This window comes from Triplophysa rosa, linkage group LG2 (assembly GCF_024868665.1).
Source record: "Triplophysa rosa linkage group LG2, Trosa_1v2, whole genome shotgun sequence".
NCBI lineage: Eukaryota > Metazoa > Chordata > Actinopteri > Cypriniformes > Nemacheilidae > Triplophysa > Triplophysa rosa.
The window spans coordinates 23,298,937-23,314,990 of NC_079891.1; the positions used below are offsets into that span (position 1 = coordinate 23,298,937).

Below are 16,054 nucleotides of genomic sequence, written 5' to 3' on the forward strand. Positions count from 1 at the left end.
AGTTGCATTCAGTGCTTTCTCAGGCCATGCTGTTTTTGTCTATTTTCTCATTCAGACTTTTTAAATTCAGTTACATTCAGATCAATGCAATATAAATAACCAGCAATATTAGGCACTCAGACACAAATAACTGAGCATTCAGACTTCAGGTATGTGAGCGTTTTATGATTTATATACAGCAGTCAATTCTGATATATGTTTTAAAGGTTCTTCAAACCCATCAACTTTCGTAAGAAAAGAAAAATTTAAATCACTTTCGTGACAGGAGCTACAAAGTTCAAAATAGCCACTTTATAATCCTTCCATTAGAGATTCATGTTAACAACAGAAAATATTTTGCGTGTGTGTGTGTGTGTGTGTATACAGAAATGGTAAATGCGTGACCATGCCTGCCATCTATTGCACATGAGCTGTAACCCGAAATAAGAAATAAAGCTGTAGCACTTTAGTCCATTGCTCACACAGAGGTATGCCATATACACTCACCTAAAGGATTATTAGGAACACCATACTAATACGGTGTTTGACCCCCTTTCGCCTTCAGAACTGCCTTAATTCTACGTGGCATTGATTCAACAAGGTGCTGAAAGCATTCTTTAGAAATGTTGGCCCATATTGATAGGATAGCATCTTGCAGTTGATGGAGATTTGTGGGATGCACATCCAGGGCACGAAGCTCCCGTTCCACCACATCCCAAAGATGTTCTATCGGGTTGAGATCTGGTGACTGTGGGGGCCATTCTAGTACAGTGAACTCATTGTCATGTTCAAGAAACCAATTTGAAATGATTCGAGCTTTGTGACATGGTGCATTATCCTGCTGGAAGTAGCCATTAGAGGATGGGTACATGGTGGTCATAAAGGGATGGACATGGTCAGAAACAATGCTCAGGTAGGCCGTGGCATTTAAACGATGCCCAATTGGCACTAAGGGGCCTAAAGTGTGCCAAGAAAACATCCCCCACACCATTACACCACCACCACCAGCCTGCACAGTGGTAACAAGGCATGATGGATCCATGTTCTCATTCTGTTTACGCCAAATTCTGACTCTACCATTTGAATGTCTCAACAGAAATCGAGACTCATCAGACCAGGCAACATTTTTCCAGTCTTCAACTGTCCAATTTTGGTGAGCTCGTGCAAATTGTAGCCTCTTTTTCCTATTTGTAGTGGAGATGAGTGGTACCCGGTGGGGTCTTCTGCTGTTGTAGCCCATCTGCCTCAAGGTTGTGCGTGTTGTGGCTTCACAAATGCTTTGCTGCATACCTCGGTTGTAACGAGTGGTTATTTCAGTCAAAGTTGCTCTTCTATCAGCTTGAATCAGTCGGCCCATTCTCCTCTGACCTCTAGCATCAACAAGGCATTTTCGCCCACAGGACTGCCGCATACTGGATGTTTTTCCCTTTTCACACCATTCTTTGTAAACCCTAGAAATGGTTGTGCGTGAAAATCCCAGTAACTGAGCAGATTGTGAAATACTCAGACCGGCCCGTCTGGCACCAACAACCATGCCACGCTCAAAATTGCTTAAATCACCTTTCTTTCCCATTCTGACATTCAGTTTGGAGTTCAGGAGATTGTCTTGACCAGGACCACACCTCTAAATGCATTGAAGCAACTGCCATGTGATTGGTTGATTAGATAATTGCATTAATGAGAAATTGAACAGGTGTTCCTAATAATCCTTTAGGTGAGTGTATAGAATGCTGCATATGTTTAGCTTATACAAAATGTTTTTCAGGAAAATTTTAAAGGGGTTTTTGAGATAAAGGTTTGCTTCTTCATATAGATATCAAAAAGTATAACAAACCCGGAGAGAGGTTTGTAAAAGCTAGTAAAAGGTTATAGCAAGTTAAGAGACATGCCATACGTCAAGACACGGAAGAGGTGCATAGCATACATCGATAAGTACTGTACATCTGAGAAACGTAAAGAAACAGACGTATGCAAAAGTAAACGAGGAATTGGAAATTCACAGACATAAACACAGCTCCTGAACGAGGAATATGCTACTCCATTCTCTCTGTATTCCAAGAACAGCATTGTCCAGACCCTGAGTACCACATACAGAATCTCACTACATCTATAGTAACACAACAAACACACGACTCTGATAAATGCATCAAGTGAATCAGAAAGTCCATACCAGCAGACCATAAAAACACCAGTTTGGCACTGAAAATGCTTTTCTGTTTAATTCGATTTTAGAAGAACAAGAAGCATGAAAGCTGTGTGCATAAAAGAGAGGGCTGGAGAGAGAGAAATATGGGGGTAGAACGTGTGGGAGTCAGAAAAATGGACCACCGTCTGTTCAGGATAATAGTAAGAATATAATGAAAGTGGGTCAGCGCAAATGATCAATTCACCTTCATATAAGCAATAATGAGTCGTTTAAAAGATTGACATATGTGTAAGGTTTCCTGTAAGCATTCGCTACTTACATTACCAATTTAAAGAACAGTTCAGTCAAATGCACAAAAATCTCTTATAATGTACCCTCATGCCATCCCAGATGTGTATGACTTTCTTTCTTGAGTTTTAAGACAAACTTATTATATTATTTTTACACATATGAATCTCTAAATAAACTTCTCTAAATTCTAAATGATCTCTAAATTACTTATGAGAGAATTTTCATATTTGGGCGATCTACTCCTTTAAAGAAAATAACTGACACCTGACAAAATTAAAAATGCAGTTTAATTCTTGCAAACATCTTTTAAACCATTAAAACGATTTCTCTATTATAAAAAATGAATTAAATACACTCAATGCTTTCAATTAAATGTTTTGCTTCCAAATACGCGGTGACAGTGGTTGTCCAGTAAGAATCTCTTTGACTTGTAGTATACGGAGAGATGTCTTCGCCTGGCAGATGATTCGATGTAAGCAAGGCGTATTGTTTTGGACAAAGTTAATCTGAGCCGAGCGGGTCCGTGCTGACATTGAATGGCAGTTTACTTTCCTTCCCAAGCTAAACATCGTATTCAGATCCTACCCTCAATTGGCTTGTCTGTTTTGAGTGAAAGTGACTCCCTCTCCTTCCACGCACGCTCATTCGCTTCTGTGCCATGTTTTTGCGCATGTGTTACCGATGCTGACTGACAAATAGGCCTCTTGGAATGCTTAGACTCGGTAAACAATGACATATTTTGTTCCAGTACAGACAAAACACTGACATGAGAGACCTGCATCCTGTGCATCTTGACGCGGGTGTTTCGACATTCACAAACATGGAGAATAAGCCCTGTTGAAGAATAATGGGAAACACGCTGCATGTTTCATTAATAAGCCCTGTTTTCTCAAATCTTTTCTGATTTGCATTTTTTGTGACAGACATTTTTACACAAAGAGAGATTTTTAGTATTAGTGTTTAGTGAATTCATAAGCCCCTTTGACTCAAACTTCTACCCCGTGTGTGTGTGTGTGTGTGTGTGTGTGTGTTGATATATCATCTGCATGAGGTGAGAATGGTATTAATGGTATGAATTATTAATGGTATAAAAAGAAAGAGAGAAAAGGAAACCCCATATCTACCCATTACATGAGGCCATTTTTCACTCTTAGACATGACTGGGATAAGAATTGCACATGAACATTTAAGTGCAAAAAGGCAAGACTCCACAGCTGTTATTTTATACACATGTACACGTATTATGATGACATCATACTCCATCAATGCCATCATTGATTTTAGCTTTACCATGTTATCATCAGAATTGTTTATCCATGCTGCACATGTGTTCAGAAGAGCTTGTGGTACCAAAGGTCCGTCTTTCAAACAAAACAGGTCCGTTGTAGATTGTTTCCAAAATCTACTTACAGTATTTAAGCAATGCTGAGAGGAAAGGTTGTGATGGATCATGGGTAAGATCCAAAAAATGTAAAGGAGAGAACAATGGAATCCTTACTTTATAACTCTTGTACTACTGAGGACATGCAACAGAATAATCCAGTTTAAGGTAATAGGTTGCAGGCGTGTGGTCTGGGTCATGGATCTGCTCAAATGGTTGGAAATGTCTGAATGGAGAAGCGCAGACAATGAGGAAAGCTTCAGAGTCACTCAGGAGGTGGGCGGCTCATCCTCATGCAGGTCCTCAAGCTCGACTTCTCTACCGGCCTCTCCACTGCTCCCTTTTCTGGGAGAGAAAAAAAGAAAATTACACATAACTGTCTTTGTAAACCAATCAACATTGTCAATAGTTTGTAAATAGCCACTGTTAAATCTGGGCTATACTTTGCAGCTTGTTCTGGCCAAGAACAGCCCACTTAAAGTTCCCCCCAAAATTATTTTCATTAGTTAATTATCCTCATATCGCTCCAAATCGAAATGACTTTTCTTTTTTCCTGCAGAACACAAAAGAAGATATTTTGGAAAACAAGGGCAGCCAAACAACATTGGCCCCATTTACTTGAACTGTATAGAAAATAATTTTTATTTTTGGGTGAGCTATCCGTTTAAACAGCAAAATACTGTCTGATTCATAGTCAACATGACCAATGTTGTTGTATATCTTAAATGATACCACAAAAATAAACCAGCATAAAAAACTGTACAGTACATGATTGTACAATATAAAAAACTGAAATAAGTGAGTAGAAAATGTGTGAATAGTTTCTGTAATATAGCCTTTTTTACATACATATCTCTGAAAAAAAACAGAATATACAGTTGCTATTAGGAATATCCTGTTAACGCTCGGTTAAGTAACTCAAGCAAACAAAGTCTACATCCAGAGATTACTTCTTCAAAATCAGTCACTGTACACATTTGGTATTTTCTAATCATCAGGTGCATTTACTTTACGACAGAATGCACGTTAAAAAGCATCAAATGGTCAATGAACTGCGTCAGAGACTACCCAGCAGTAAGCATTGGAAAAAAACTGTCAACAAAACTGACAAACAATGTGGAAACAGAGATGGGATGATATTTTGAAACAGCGAGCAGACACAACTACTCAGACTGGACATAATGGGATTCAATGAAAGACCGGGACAAAGGACAGATGTATGGGTTGGATTCTCATAACAATACCGGTCCAAACTATGTACTGAGGAGGAGAAATGCCACAGAAGGGCAGGATGGAGGCTGATATGACTCAGACTTTCACTGACCCATGGGAATGAAGAGGGCAGGGAATCTGATAGAGGGCTTGAGTGACAAATTACAATGTCCACCTGTCACTATGAGTTACCTTAATGAGGGGTGCAGTTTAAAAGAGGGACGGAACGGCCACGAGTCCCTGCAGCAGAGAGAGAGAGAGACAGTGGAGGAAATACAGAGTGTGTCAGAGCTCAGAGGAGTCAAGAGAGAGAGTGATGCAAGTTTCATGTCTAACCAAAAGTTCAGTTTGTTTGTTAGAATGGAAGTCAAAATTCGAGGTGGTGCTTACACATAGGTCAAGTTTACAAATCAGATTATTTACATTGTCATATAACATGGACAATCAAATCATGCCCATTCTTTGTAGGTTAACAATGTTAAAATGTTAAACCGTCACTGTCTTTCCAAAACCTTGGATGTCCAAATTCACTGTTTGGAAATGGAAAAAAACGATATACTTTGATAACATTATTAAATACTGTGTTGTAAAAATCGCCAAGTGCTTTTTTTAAAGACTTTTATTAGTTAGATATTTGCAAAACCAAGTGACAAACATAAAGGGTGACTAATAAACTAATTTGCATTAGTTTATTATTTATTGCATTAGTTTATTAGTTCATGCATCGGCATACACTAGAAGAAGCAAGTGTGTAGAATAACATTCAACTCATTTTAAGGCATGAAAAATGATCGTCACATGAAAAAACTTTTATATATGCTATTTTAATGCATAAAGATGAGTTTTAAGTGATAAAATTATTGAATGCAGAGGGACTTTAAAAAAACAAAAGAACTGCTCAGCACCTATTGTTTGGATGCATGAGCTGATAAACATGGTTGGTCTAAGACAGCTGTCATTGCTGGTTACTGCTCATTTAAAAGCAAATGAAAACGATCAGGTTTACTAGCCCTCGGACACACATATTTTCCAAAAGTGGCCCCTGAGAGTCATAATATGAGGACCCGTGGTATATACTGTACTGTAAGCCCCGCTATAGTACTGTCAAAGACAGTCAGCATTAGCATCAGAGAGCCTCTGATGTCATCATAAAACAAATGCCACGCACATTTGTCCAGCACGCACAGCGTTTAACCCTGTATTTGACAAACAACAACTGCAAATATTACGAAGCAAGCGCAGTCTGTGCTTCATGAGCATACAAATAGGCTCCTCGCATTATTCCCTGAAGATTTTTAAGATGCTGAAGGGGGGTTTCATCAAAACCAGCAAATGTCTATTTGATGTAACAATTTCCTGGGCAATGTTGGTTCAGTGGTGCGTAGCGCTGTGTCCTAACCAAACCCGACACAACAATTTTCCAGCATCCAGTATTTTTTCCATTCAAACTGAAGGTGAAATACAGTATGATCTATCTATCTATCTATCTATCTATCTATCTATCTATCTATCTATCTATCTATCTATCTATCTATCTATCTATCTATCTATCTATCTATCTATCTATCTATCTATCTATCTATCTATCTATCTATCTATAGCCGCAGTCAGTTGCCTTGTATTTATCATCACCACAGAACAGGAGTGAGGGAGTGCGTGTTCAGCATTTAAGATGAAGTGTTTCCATGAGAAAGGTTAGCGGTTAGGCTGGAGGAAGCGGTGTATTCAACCTGACACTGAATTATGGATGACATGTAAATAACTACCACCGGCAGTTAAACATTTAAAAGAATGGAGATCTTGCGACAAAAAAACTAAATTATGACATTCCACCAACTGGGGGTGCTGTTGTCATTTCATCATTCTACATATGATGATCTCACAGGGAGCAAGTAGGCTGGAGAACAAATGGCTCATAAAGAAATGATGGAGGTAAATGAAAATACAATCGACTGAATGTCATTGGCTTGCTGAGTCACTGCAGGGAGAGGCCACACCAAACAAACATGTACATTTGTTTACAGATAATCGATGACCTCGCCACATACGTCACGTCTGAAAAAAATACAACCTGCAACAGAGAGCGAGTCAGCACTGCATTGACATATCTGCAAGGTTATTTGTCTTTGAGATTATGTGGGATGCAAACAAAGATAATCAGACTGTTTTTATTGATCCAGGACATTCAGCAGACAGGCAGTAACTCTTTGGCCATTCTGACAGACACATAACAGGAAGCACATAAAGAGGAAGAGTCAGAGCACATTCTGCTGTCCTTGGACAAGGCCACTCTAATGTGGGAGAAACGCTTGAGTGGGGGCAGAAATGACTTCATGGAGACACTTACTGTCACTCTAGTGGGCAGATATATAATGTGGTTCAAGTGAATAATAGCAAAAAGCCTCTCTGAGAATGACTGTCGCAGAAGTGATGGTGCAGACAACATCCAAAATGTGGAATTATTAGTGTGAATGTATTAAAAATGTGTGAAATTTAGCGACATCTAGTGGTGAGGTTGTGAATTGCAACCAACGGTTCACTCCACCCCTCCTGTCGAAGCACTACGGTGACTGACACAGGACTAAGATGATGGCTTATATTTGCATCTTTGCCGAAGGAGATAACTTATTTACAAAACGCTCTCTGTGGAGCTGTATGTCTGTTTAGGGCTACCTTAGAAACAACAGGGTGAATTCCATGTAAGGGGACCCACAGTGTTTGTAGATGGAAATAGCTCATTCTAAGGTAATAAAAACATAACACTTCATTATGTAAGGTCTGTATATACATCTGACAGTAATCTAAATTATAATTAATTTCTGTCAATAGATCCTCTAAAAAAATTACACACTTGACCTTTAAATATACAAAAAATACACATAAAGAAAGATAAAAGGCAGTGCTGACCAAACGTTCATTGCTCTCGAATCTAATCTCATCTAAAAAAAATCCCATATAAATGACTGAAAGTAAAATCTAAATGATTGATGAGTGTGTTGGAGTCGCCTTCTCTTCAGGGCACTGCGGAGGAGAAACTTCTAGACAGAAATGGTTCCAAAGCTTTCAATGCAGCATTCATACAGCAAGAGAATAACCGGCTGAATCATGCTACTATGGAAACGTATGTTGGCAGCAGGAGAAGTAATGGGGGACTATTAGCACACCTTCCTGTTCAAACAGACAGACATGACGTTTGAAATATCATGCTGTGACCTTGAACGCGGAGAGAGAAAAAAAGCCAAAAAGACATGTGACATTTAATAGATTTCAGCCTTTTGTGAGGAAATGGAGGGTCATTTGGATATATGCGGGAATATTATAGATTTCCAGTTAGTCATACTGTAGGTGATGTTATTATATAGTTTGTCGGTTTGGGCGGTTCACGGAGAAAAAGTGTTTGGGTCACTTACATGAGCAGACTGCCTGGTGCAGACATGGATCTCTCTTCTCTCCTGCTGGGACACTCAAATGGATTCCCAAAGGAACGCTTCCTTAACATGGCTTTGACCAATATCTATAATATCACATGAGAGAAGAAATAAGTATATTTTGATATATAGAAATCATTTTAAGAGGTCATATTTTCTACTGTCCCGGTCGGGGAAGTGATTCCAATTTTTACTGGCCCTGCCAAAATTTTCACTGGCCCCGCCACAAAAAAAGTATTGAATAATATCTACTTATTTTTTGTTTTTTTTTAACCTATGCAATCTTAATAAATAAGGGTATGATACCATAAAAACTTAAATTATGTATTAAATATAATATTGATTTAACCTTACTAAAGTTATAATTGATTCAGTAAAGAGCAGTGAGTGTTTTTTGTCTTGTTCTTTGATGAACAAAACTTAGACGTTTATTATGCTGCTGCTGCCCCTTTAAGAGATGCACGGATCTAATATAATGTAAGGCATGCGTTTTGCTTCCACATGCGTTTTGTTCCCGTAAGACGTAATTGATTATTTTTTACAAGGATACTTGGTAATATTGGCATTTTGGCATAATTTTGTGTCGATGTGTCTGATTAAGAGTAAGAAGACGTGAAAGAGAACTCAATGCAATATTTTGCGCATTGTCTGATGCGGCATTCCGGCCGCGCGCGTATCTGAAACGGCATGTGAGAACCGAATCCAGTCCTCTTTTGCATCTTCTTGGGAATATTTAAATAATCAAGTCTTAAAAACGTTCAAATTATAATTTTCCATGACGATACAGAACTGGCTCGATCGGGCAAGTGACAGTTCTCTCAACCGGCCCCGGGCCATCCTTTATGTTGAGCCCTGCACTGATATTTCCCATAAAATCGTACCCGACAGCTTAACTTATAAATCATTATTATAAACTTACCATTGCTCATTAACTCATTTTTGATAATTTAGAAAAAAGTTACAGATTGCAGCTTTAAGTCGTTCTTTCACACAAAATGTACGCACACATTTACACTTACCACAGCCGACAAGCTGGGAACAAACTTCACAGAGTTCTGCACCTCCTCTTCAGTGACCTCCACCACAGTACAATGCTCCTCCTCTAAAGGCAATGGATCGGCACCATCCTGAGTTACCCATGGGTCCACCTGTAGACAAACAAATGCATGTAACACACATAAATTCATCCATTCGCTGTTTCTTCCATCGCTTCATCCGTTCATCAATTCAAAACGCCATGGAAATGATTAAAGCAATATAATGTTTGTCCTAAAAACACAAAGTTAGTCAGAAGGACATGAGCTTAGAGTTAATGTAGGGCGTGCAGCTCTGATTAACGTGTGCTCTGGGGACCGTTGCTTTAATGGAAGATTTTCTGGGTAATGACACGCAGGCAGGAGTCTCTGACGGCCGAGCATTTGTGTGTGTGTGCTAATTATTCTTATTACACGGCTCATTTGAATGCTTGATTCTGATTGGCCAGTCGCGACATTCCAAGGGTTGTTCTTTTCAAATAACAACCGCTCAAAACTAATAACACATGACCGGTACTACTTGTATGTTTAATATCCCTCCGCTCCAACAAAGGTTACCGTCTGGCGCCATCTTGTGACTAAAACACTAGACAACCGCGATTTGCAATGGAAGATTTCAGCATTAATTTCAACATGTACGGTAAAAACAAAACGTTTCAGCAGTGGATAGATTTGGACGAAACAAATAACTCCCCAGTTAAGACAAAAAACGAAAACTGAACTCTGAAGAACAAACAACGACAAGACACAGACAGCTCACTGAGATTGAGCTTGACAAAATAGAGAACGACAGCTACGAAACAAACACAAAAAGGAATACGGAATGGGCAATAAAACTTCCCAAAGACTGGCTAACAGAGAAAAAAATGCCGACAGATTACGACAAGTATGAAGCAGAAGATCTTAATAAGGTATTACGATCCTTTTATGCCTTTTATAAACTTCAACATCCCCACTGGGACCACATTTGCAACGTCACAATGCGCAATTTAATACTTACAAATAAATCATACATATATATATATGTTTTATTACATGTGTTTCATATGTAGCGCTTAAAAATTGTTGTACTAAGTTACATAGTTTCTTAGGAAAGTTGATAGCCGCTTAGGACTATATCTTTTCGCGGAAGGTTTACGCTTTCAAAATAAACCATTAATAAGCTAATAAAATGTTTCAAATTCATATTTTTTGTCCAGTTTTTTTCTCATGTGGCAAGTAGCCGTGTAATAAGCGGGATAATGTACAGGCAGCCAGTTGTTATCGCGAAAGAAGCCCCTTCAGTGTGACACAAGACCCTCCGCTTCGCGCTGGGTCCTGATCACACTGTCTGGGCTTCGTTCGCGATAACAACCGGCTGCCTGTACATTATCCCTTACACATTCACTGTCACACAAAGACAGCAGATGGAAGTTTCCAGAACTTATTTTTTTTCTATGGGGATTAAGAGATGTGTTTTTGTCCAAACACCATGTCTGGTTCTTTAGATGCTTCAAAAGCTAAGATATCTGAGACACAGTGTCAAAACAAAAAACGCTAGCTTTGATAGAAACAGTGCTACCATTGCGAGACCACAGAACATGACAATGTCACTCTTAGAAAGAAAATGTATATTGTAAAGTGATGTATGTGCAGGCATAGAGCATCTGAGATAAAGGGATAGTTCACCCCAAAATGAAAATTCTGTCATCATTGATTCACCCTCTTGTCATTTCAAACCCGTATGACTTTATTTCTTCTGCAAAACACAAAAGAACATATTTTGAAGAATGTTGGTAAAAGAAAACCGTTGATCCCCATTGACTTGCATTGGTTTTGTGTCCATACAATAGAAGTCAATGGGGACCAAAGTTTTTTTTATTACCAACATTCTTCAAAACATCTTCTTTTGTGTTCTGGAGAAGAAAGAAAGACATAGGTTTGAAATGACAAGAGGGTGAATCAATGATGACAGAATCTTCATCCCAACTATCCCAAACTGAGATGTTTTTTAAAGCATTTTAGTGAGGTTGCAAGACAAGAGTTGTAGCATGAATTAATAACACCCTCCCTCTGAGGTAAAAATATGGAAGTTCATGTGTGTGGAAATAGATTCTTTTCTCAGTAAACCTCTAAAACTACTCCACTCTCCACTTTAGAAAGGCTCCTCTGCATTTCACTGAAACTTACTTTGATCTCAGGAATGGTGATCCTGGTGTCTGGGTTTTTGTCCAGCATTCGTAAGATCAGGTTCTTCAGTCCTTCGCCTACAGCTGGCCTAAGTCATCACAGAAACACAAGCAGAAGCTGAAGCAGTAAAACCAAAGCATCTGATGGCATGGCCAGACAATGACAGCATGGTTTTATAAGAAGTGAGATATACAACAGACAACTTCTGTAAACATCGCGGGGGCTGAAAAACACCACTGAACTAACAAACACGCAGGATAGTTAACTTGATTTAGAGCCTGACTTACCGGAACTCTCCTAACATAAACAAAGAGAAGATCCATAAAATGATCACTTCAGTACCTAAAACAGACTAAAAGCACCGATGGTGCTGTAGAGTTCCTATGATAAGAAATACAGTATTAGAAAGAAATGTGTCATATCTGTCACTGAGTTTCCCATCCAAAGGTTCTACAAAGAGTTCAAACTGATAAAATGAGTTTCAAAAAGAGATTCAGTCACTATTTTTCACCCTCATGTGGTTCAAAACCTGTATATGAGTCTTTCTTCCGTGGAACATAAAAGAAGATATTTTGAAAAATGTCTGGTTTTGTGTCCATACAGTAGAAGAAAAAAACGATCTTAAATTACTTCATGAAGGTCATGTAAAGATAGCCCCTACATAGTAGTCTCCTGGTCTTGTGAGAATTATGATGCAAAAGGAAGAGATGTGTGTGTGATGTGTGAGAGGCTCTAAACTATAGTCTATCATTATTTCATGACTTTATTTCATAAACAAACACCAGATGACATCAGGCCTTTCACACGCTTCACACTGCATATACTGTTCTCTCATTCAAACACACCTGCCGAGCATATGCAAATATCCTAAATAAACCCACGCAGACGTACAAACACCATTTAGCCCACATCAGCGTAAACTCAAAGCACTGTGACATTTTCCAGCTTTGTTATCTCTCTCCTGCAGGACACAGTGAAGGGCGACTTACGTCTCGGGAAACTCCACATGCTTGCTCTTGATCTTATTGTGAAGTGCCAGTATGTACTCGTCAATAAACGGGCACTGGAGGACAAGAAAAAGAAAACAGAGGACGAGAGAGAAAGGTGGGTGATCAAAATCATAAATCAAGTGTAGTGGTGAGCTTTCATCAGTTTGTCTGTCTGATCTAGATTGCATATATATACAGTATATAATATAGAGCAGTATATGTTTTATATTGACATATACAGCACTTAAAGGTCCAGTGTATGAAATTTAGCGACATCTAGCGGTGAGGTTGTGAATTGCAACCAACGGCTCACTCCACCCCTCCCTTTGGAAGCACTACGGAGGCTGATACAGGACAAAGATGTCGTCACGTTTTTGCTTCTTTGCCGAAGGAGATAACGCCAGGGGTGGTTCTGGGGGGGCCAGAGGAGGCCAGTGCCCCTGTGTCAGCACACTTGGCACCCCACTGGCCCCCCTTAATCTGGAATCGTTTCTGGAATTTTTTACCACAACCGAGCAATTTCGGGTGCAATGCACAGTTTGTCCTGCGAGTGGCAGTAACGATGCTTGTGTGCCAAAAGGAAGATTACGCAAGCAAGACGCAAACAATGTCGAGTCTGTGCGCCTTCAGCAAGATTACGTCTACATCATACAGGTAATGGAAATATTTTGTAAAAATATAACGAAAATGCATATCATTACACATCATATTAAAATACTGACCTATATTTTCCGGTGTTGCGCATGTTAAATCTACATATAAAGCAGTCGTGACTCGTGCCTATACAAAGAATCAGCTGCTGCCAGAGAACGTGTAACACACTAAAGAAATTTTATTTGTTAATGAAATGATATCAAATGCAACTTACATTTATTGGGGTGAATGTTTGATAAAATGCACTTTTGCCTTATAATTAAAATAAATGGTCTGTCATTCCCAAGGAATTAGCAGAGTTCAAGTAATCAATACAGTTTATTCTATACTGTCCTGTATATTACTTGTGGTGTATTTGAGAGTTTTAGGTTTCATTTACACATTTTCATAATTTTCCATTTGCAGTTAAAATGAAGAGAAAAATTCTAAGGACATAATGTCCTTTTTTAATAAGAAAAGTAAAGATAATAGTCAGTCAAGGCTGGAGAAAGAAGATGCTTCTGAAAAAGAGTCAGAAATGCACAAAAGCTTAGAGAATGAAGAAAGTCCAATAGAACAGAGGACCCATCAGCAAGGTGATTTAGTTGTGCAGAGAGACAACTTTTGTAACCCTGAAATTCCATGTGAAAAACATGAGTTTTTACATGAGTATTTAGTTAACATGGCATTCACATGAAAGTGTGCCAAAACCACACATGTGAAAATTTTGAAATTCATGTTTTTTTTCTTTGTGTAAAGGAAATACCTGATAATGTGACTCATGTTAAGATGACTGCTTAAGTTGATTTTTGGATATCTTGTTTGTGGGTAGTTTTTCATTTATGTATTTTAAGATGCAGAAAAGTGCCTAAATGTTATTATTGTTGTCATTGTAATTTTTACTATATACAATGTGTTGTGAAATAAATGACCATGGAACATTAATTTGAGCTGAACTTGTTTTATTAGCTTATTATTTTACTTAGAGAAAACAGTAATACATGACAGTGAAAAATGACTGAAAATTTATCATGACACATAGTTATAGTTAGTGTGCCCCCTAAAAGCATAAGTGGTCCCTGCCTGGCCCCCCCAGTTACAGTAGTCTAGAACCGCCACTGGATAACGCATTTGCGAAACGCGCTCTGTAGAGCAGTTTGTCCGTTTAGGGCTACTGTAGAAACAACATGACGAATTCCATACAAGGGTACCCGCTGTGTATGTAGATAGAAATAGCTTATTCTAAGATGATAACGCTTCATTATGTAAGGTCTTTATACACCTCTGAAGACATAGATATGTATATTATATTGCATTTCTGTCAATAGAGACTCCAAAAAATTACACACTGCACCTTTAAGACAGGCAGTCTAATAAAGTTGTTAAGCACTGTATATGTTAAATATTTGTACAGAAGCAGTTCACATACAGCAGAAGCTTACCTTGCCATACACAAAACAGTAGAGGGTCACTCCCATAGCCCACACATCTAGAGCCTGCAATGGTTTAACACACACACATAACTTTCTGTTAGGAAAAACAGCTATGATCACATAAACTTTAATATTACTGGAACCTTTGCACCTTGGATAGGTTTGTTAGAGGAATCTGTTGTGGTGCCAAAGGTGGTGCCACAGAAATAACACCCTTCACCTTTAATTAAAAAACCTTAATTAACTTGAACCCGATGCTGACAGCTCAACTGACTCCTGTGACCTCTCTATATCGCTCTAATTCTACAGCTCATTTGCATATCACATTTACATACCCTACAGCACACACCCGAAACACCTGGTATTTATCTCTTTGTATATTAAATGGCTTTGCTGATGACCACAACACAGCCTCGATTACACGAAATATAGCAAAACCATGAACACAGACACACCTTTCCACTAAAGTTCTTGCGATTGTCTGACAGCGTCTCTGGGGCCATGAAAGCAGGAGTACCAGCAGTGCTCGAGAGCAAGGCATCGTTCCCCTCGAACTGATTACTGACTCCAAAATCAGCAATCTTGACATGGCCGTCATCTCCAAGTAACAAATTTGATGGTTTGATGTCCCTGTGGACAATCTTCTGATAGTGCACTGAGAAAAACAGAGAGAGGAATTATTTGTTTAGGCATAATATTATATCACACATGCATACAGCCACAGAAAATTAAGAGACCAGTCCAAATGTTCATTTAACCAGCATTTCTAGATGTATTGTGGCCATTCTAGTCCAGTGTCTGTTGAATTTCAATAAAATCAAACCTCAGGAGTTACATAAAGAGCTTTCCGACCGGATAAGTTTAAGAACAAAGTTCCGGAACAAGTAAAGAGGCCTGTTTTCCCTCAGGCGTTTTAGCGATGTAAGCCAGTCGACAGTAACATCATTTAAGCGCGTCCGTCGAACCATATATGTATCTATGCGTCGAACAACGATAAACAACCAAACAACAGAAGTTCGGCCAATCAGCTTTTGCTTACGTCACGGGTACTTCCTATCCTGCTGGTTTAGACCCTGCCTCGGAGAAGGAGCTAAAGTGTTCCTCAAAAAAGGTTCTCTGAAACTAAAATTCTGGCTTGTTCCACAAAAAGCAGGTCCTTCTGGCAAATCGTCCCAGAACTATGAAATCGTTCCTCCGGTGCGAAAGCCCCTATAAAGTCATCCAACAGCAATGTGAAAGACTGACAGCATGACAAGACACACACATTTTTTAGCACTTGTTCTAAATACATGTACAAATATTACCGTTGTATTGCTTAAAGGGGGCATGCAACGGTGTTTCATGCACTCTGACTTATTA

At 38.9% G+C, this 16,054-nt stretch overlaps 2 protein-coding genes across 7 annotated transcripts in view; one reads left to right on the top strand and one right to left on the bottom strand.

Moving 5' to 3' along the window:
* LOC130570032 (uncharacterized) overlaps positions 1–16,054 on the top strand; it is a 185,139-nt gene that overhangs the window by 159,333 nt on the left and 9,752 nt on the right. The window lies entirely within an intron of this gene.
* Positions 3,391–16,054, bottom strand: part of camkk1a (calcium/calmodulin-dependent protein kinase kinase 1, alpha a) — an 81,554-nt gene continuing 68,890 nt past the window's right edge. For 5 of the 6 annotated variants that reach the window (XM_057359839.1, XM_057359811.1, XM_057359829.1 and 2 more), the window contains 8 exons: positions 15,151–15,350; positions 14,705–14,758; positions 12,630–12,703; positions 11,641–11,728; positions 9,457–9,585; positions 8,420–8,523; positions 5,202–5,249; positions 3,391–4,142 (listed from right to left, as the gene is read on the bottom strand). In XM_057359839.1, the coding sequence (XP_057215822.1) occupies positions 4,067–4,142; positions 5,202–5,249; positions 8,420–8,523; positions 9,457–9,585; positions 11,641–11,728; positions 12,630–12,703; positions 14,705–14,758; positions 15,151–15,350 (773 nt within the window). In that variant the 3' untranslated portion in view covers positions 3,391–4,066. The remainder of the gene's footprint in view (positions 4,143–5,201; positions 5,250–8,419; positions 8,524–9,456; positions 9,586–11,640; positions 11,729–12,629; positions 12,704–14,704; positions 14,759–15,150; positions 15,351–16,054) is intronic. The other variant, XM_057359857.1, reaches the window with a different exon arrangement.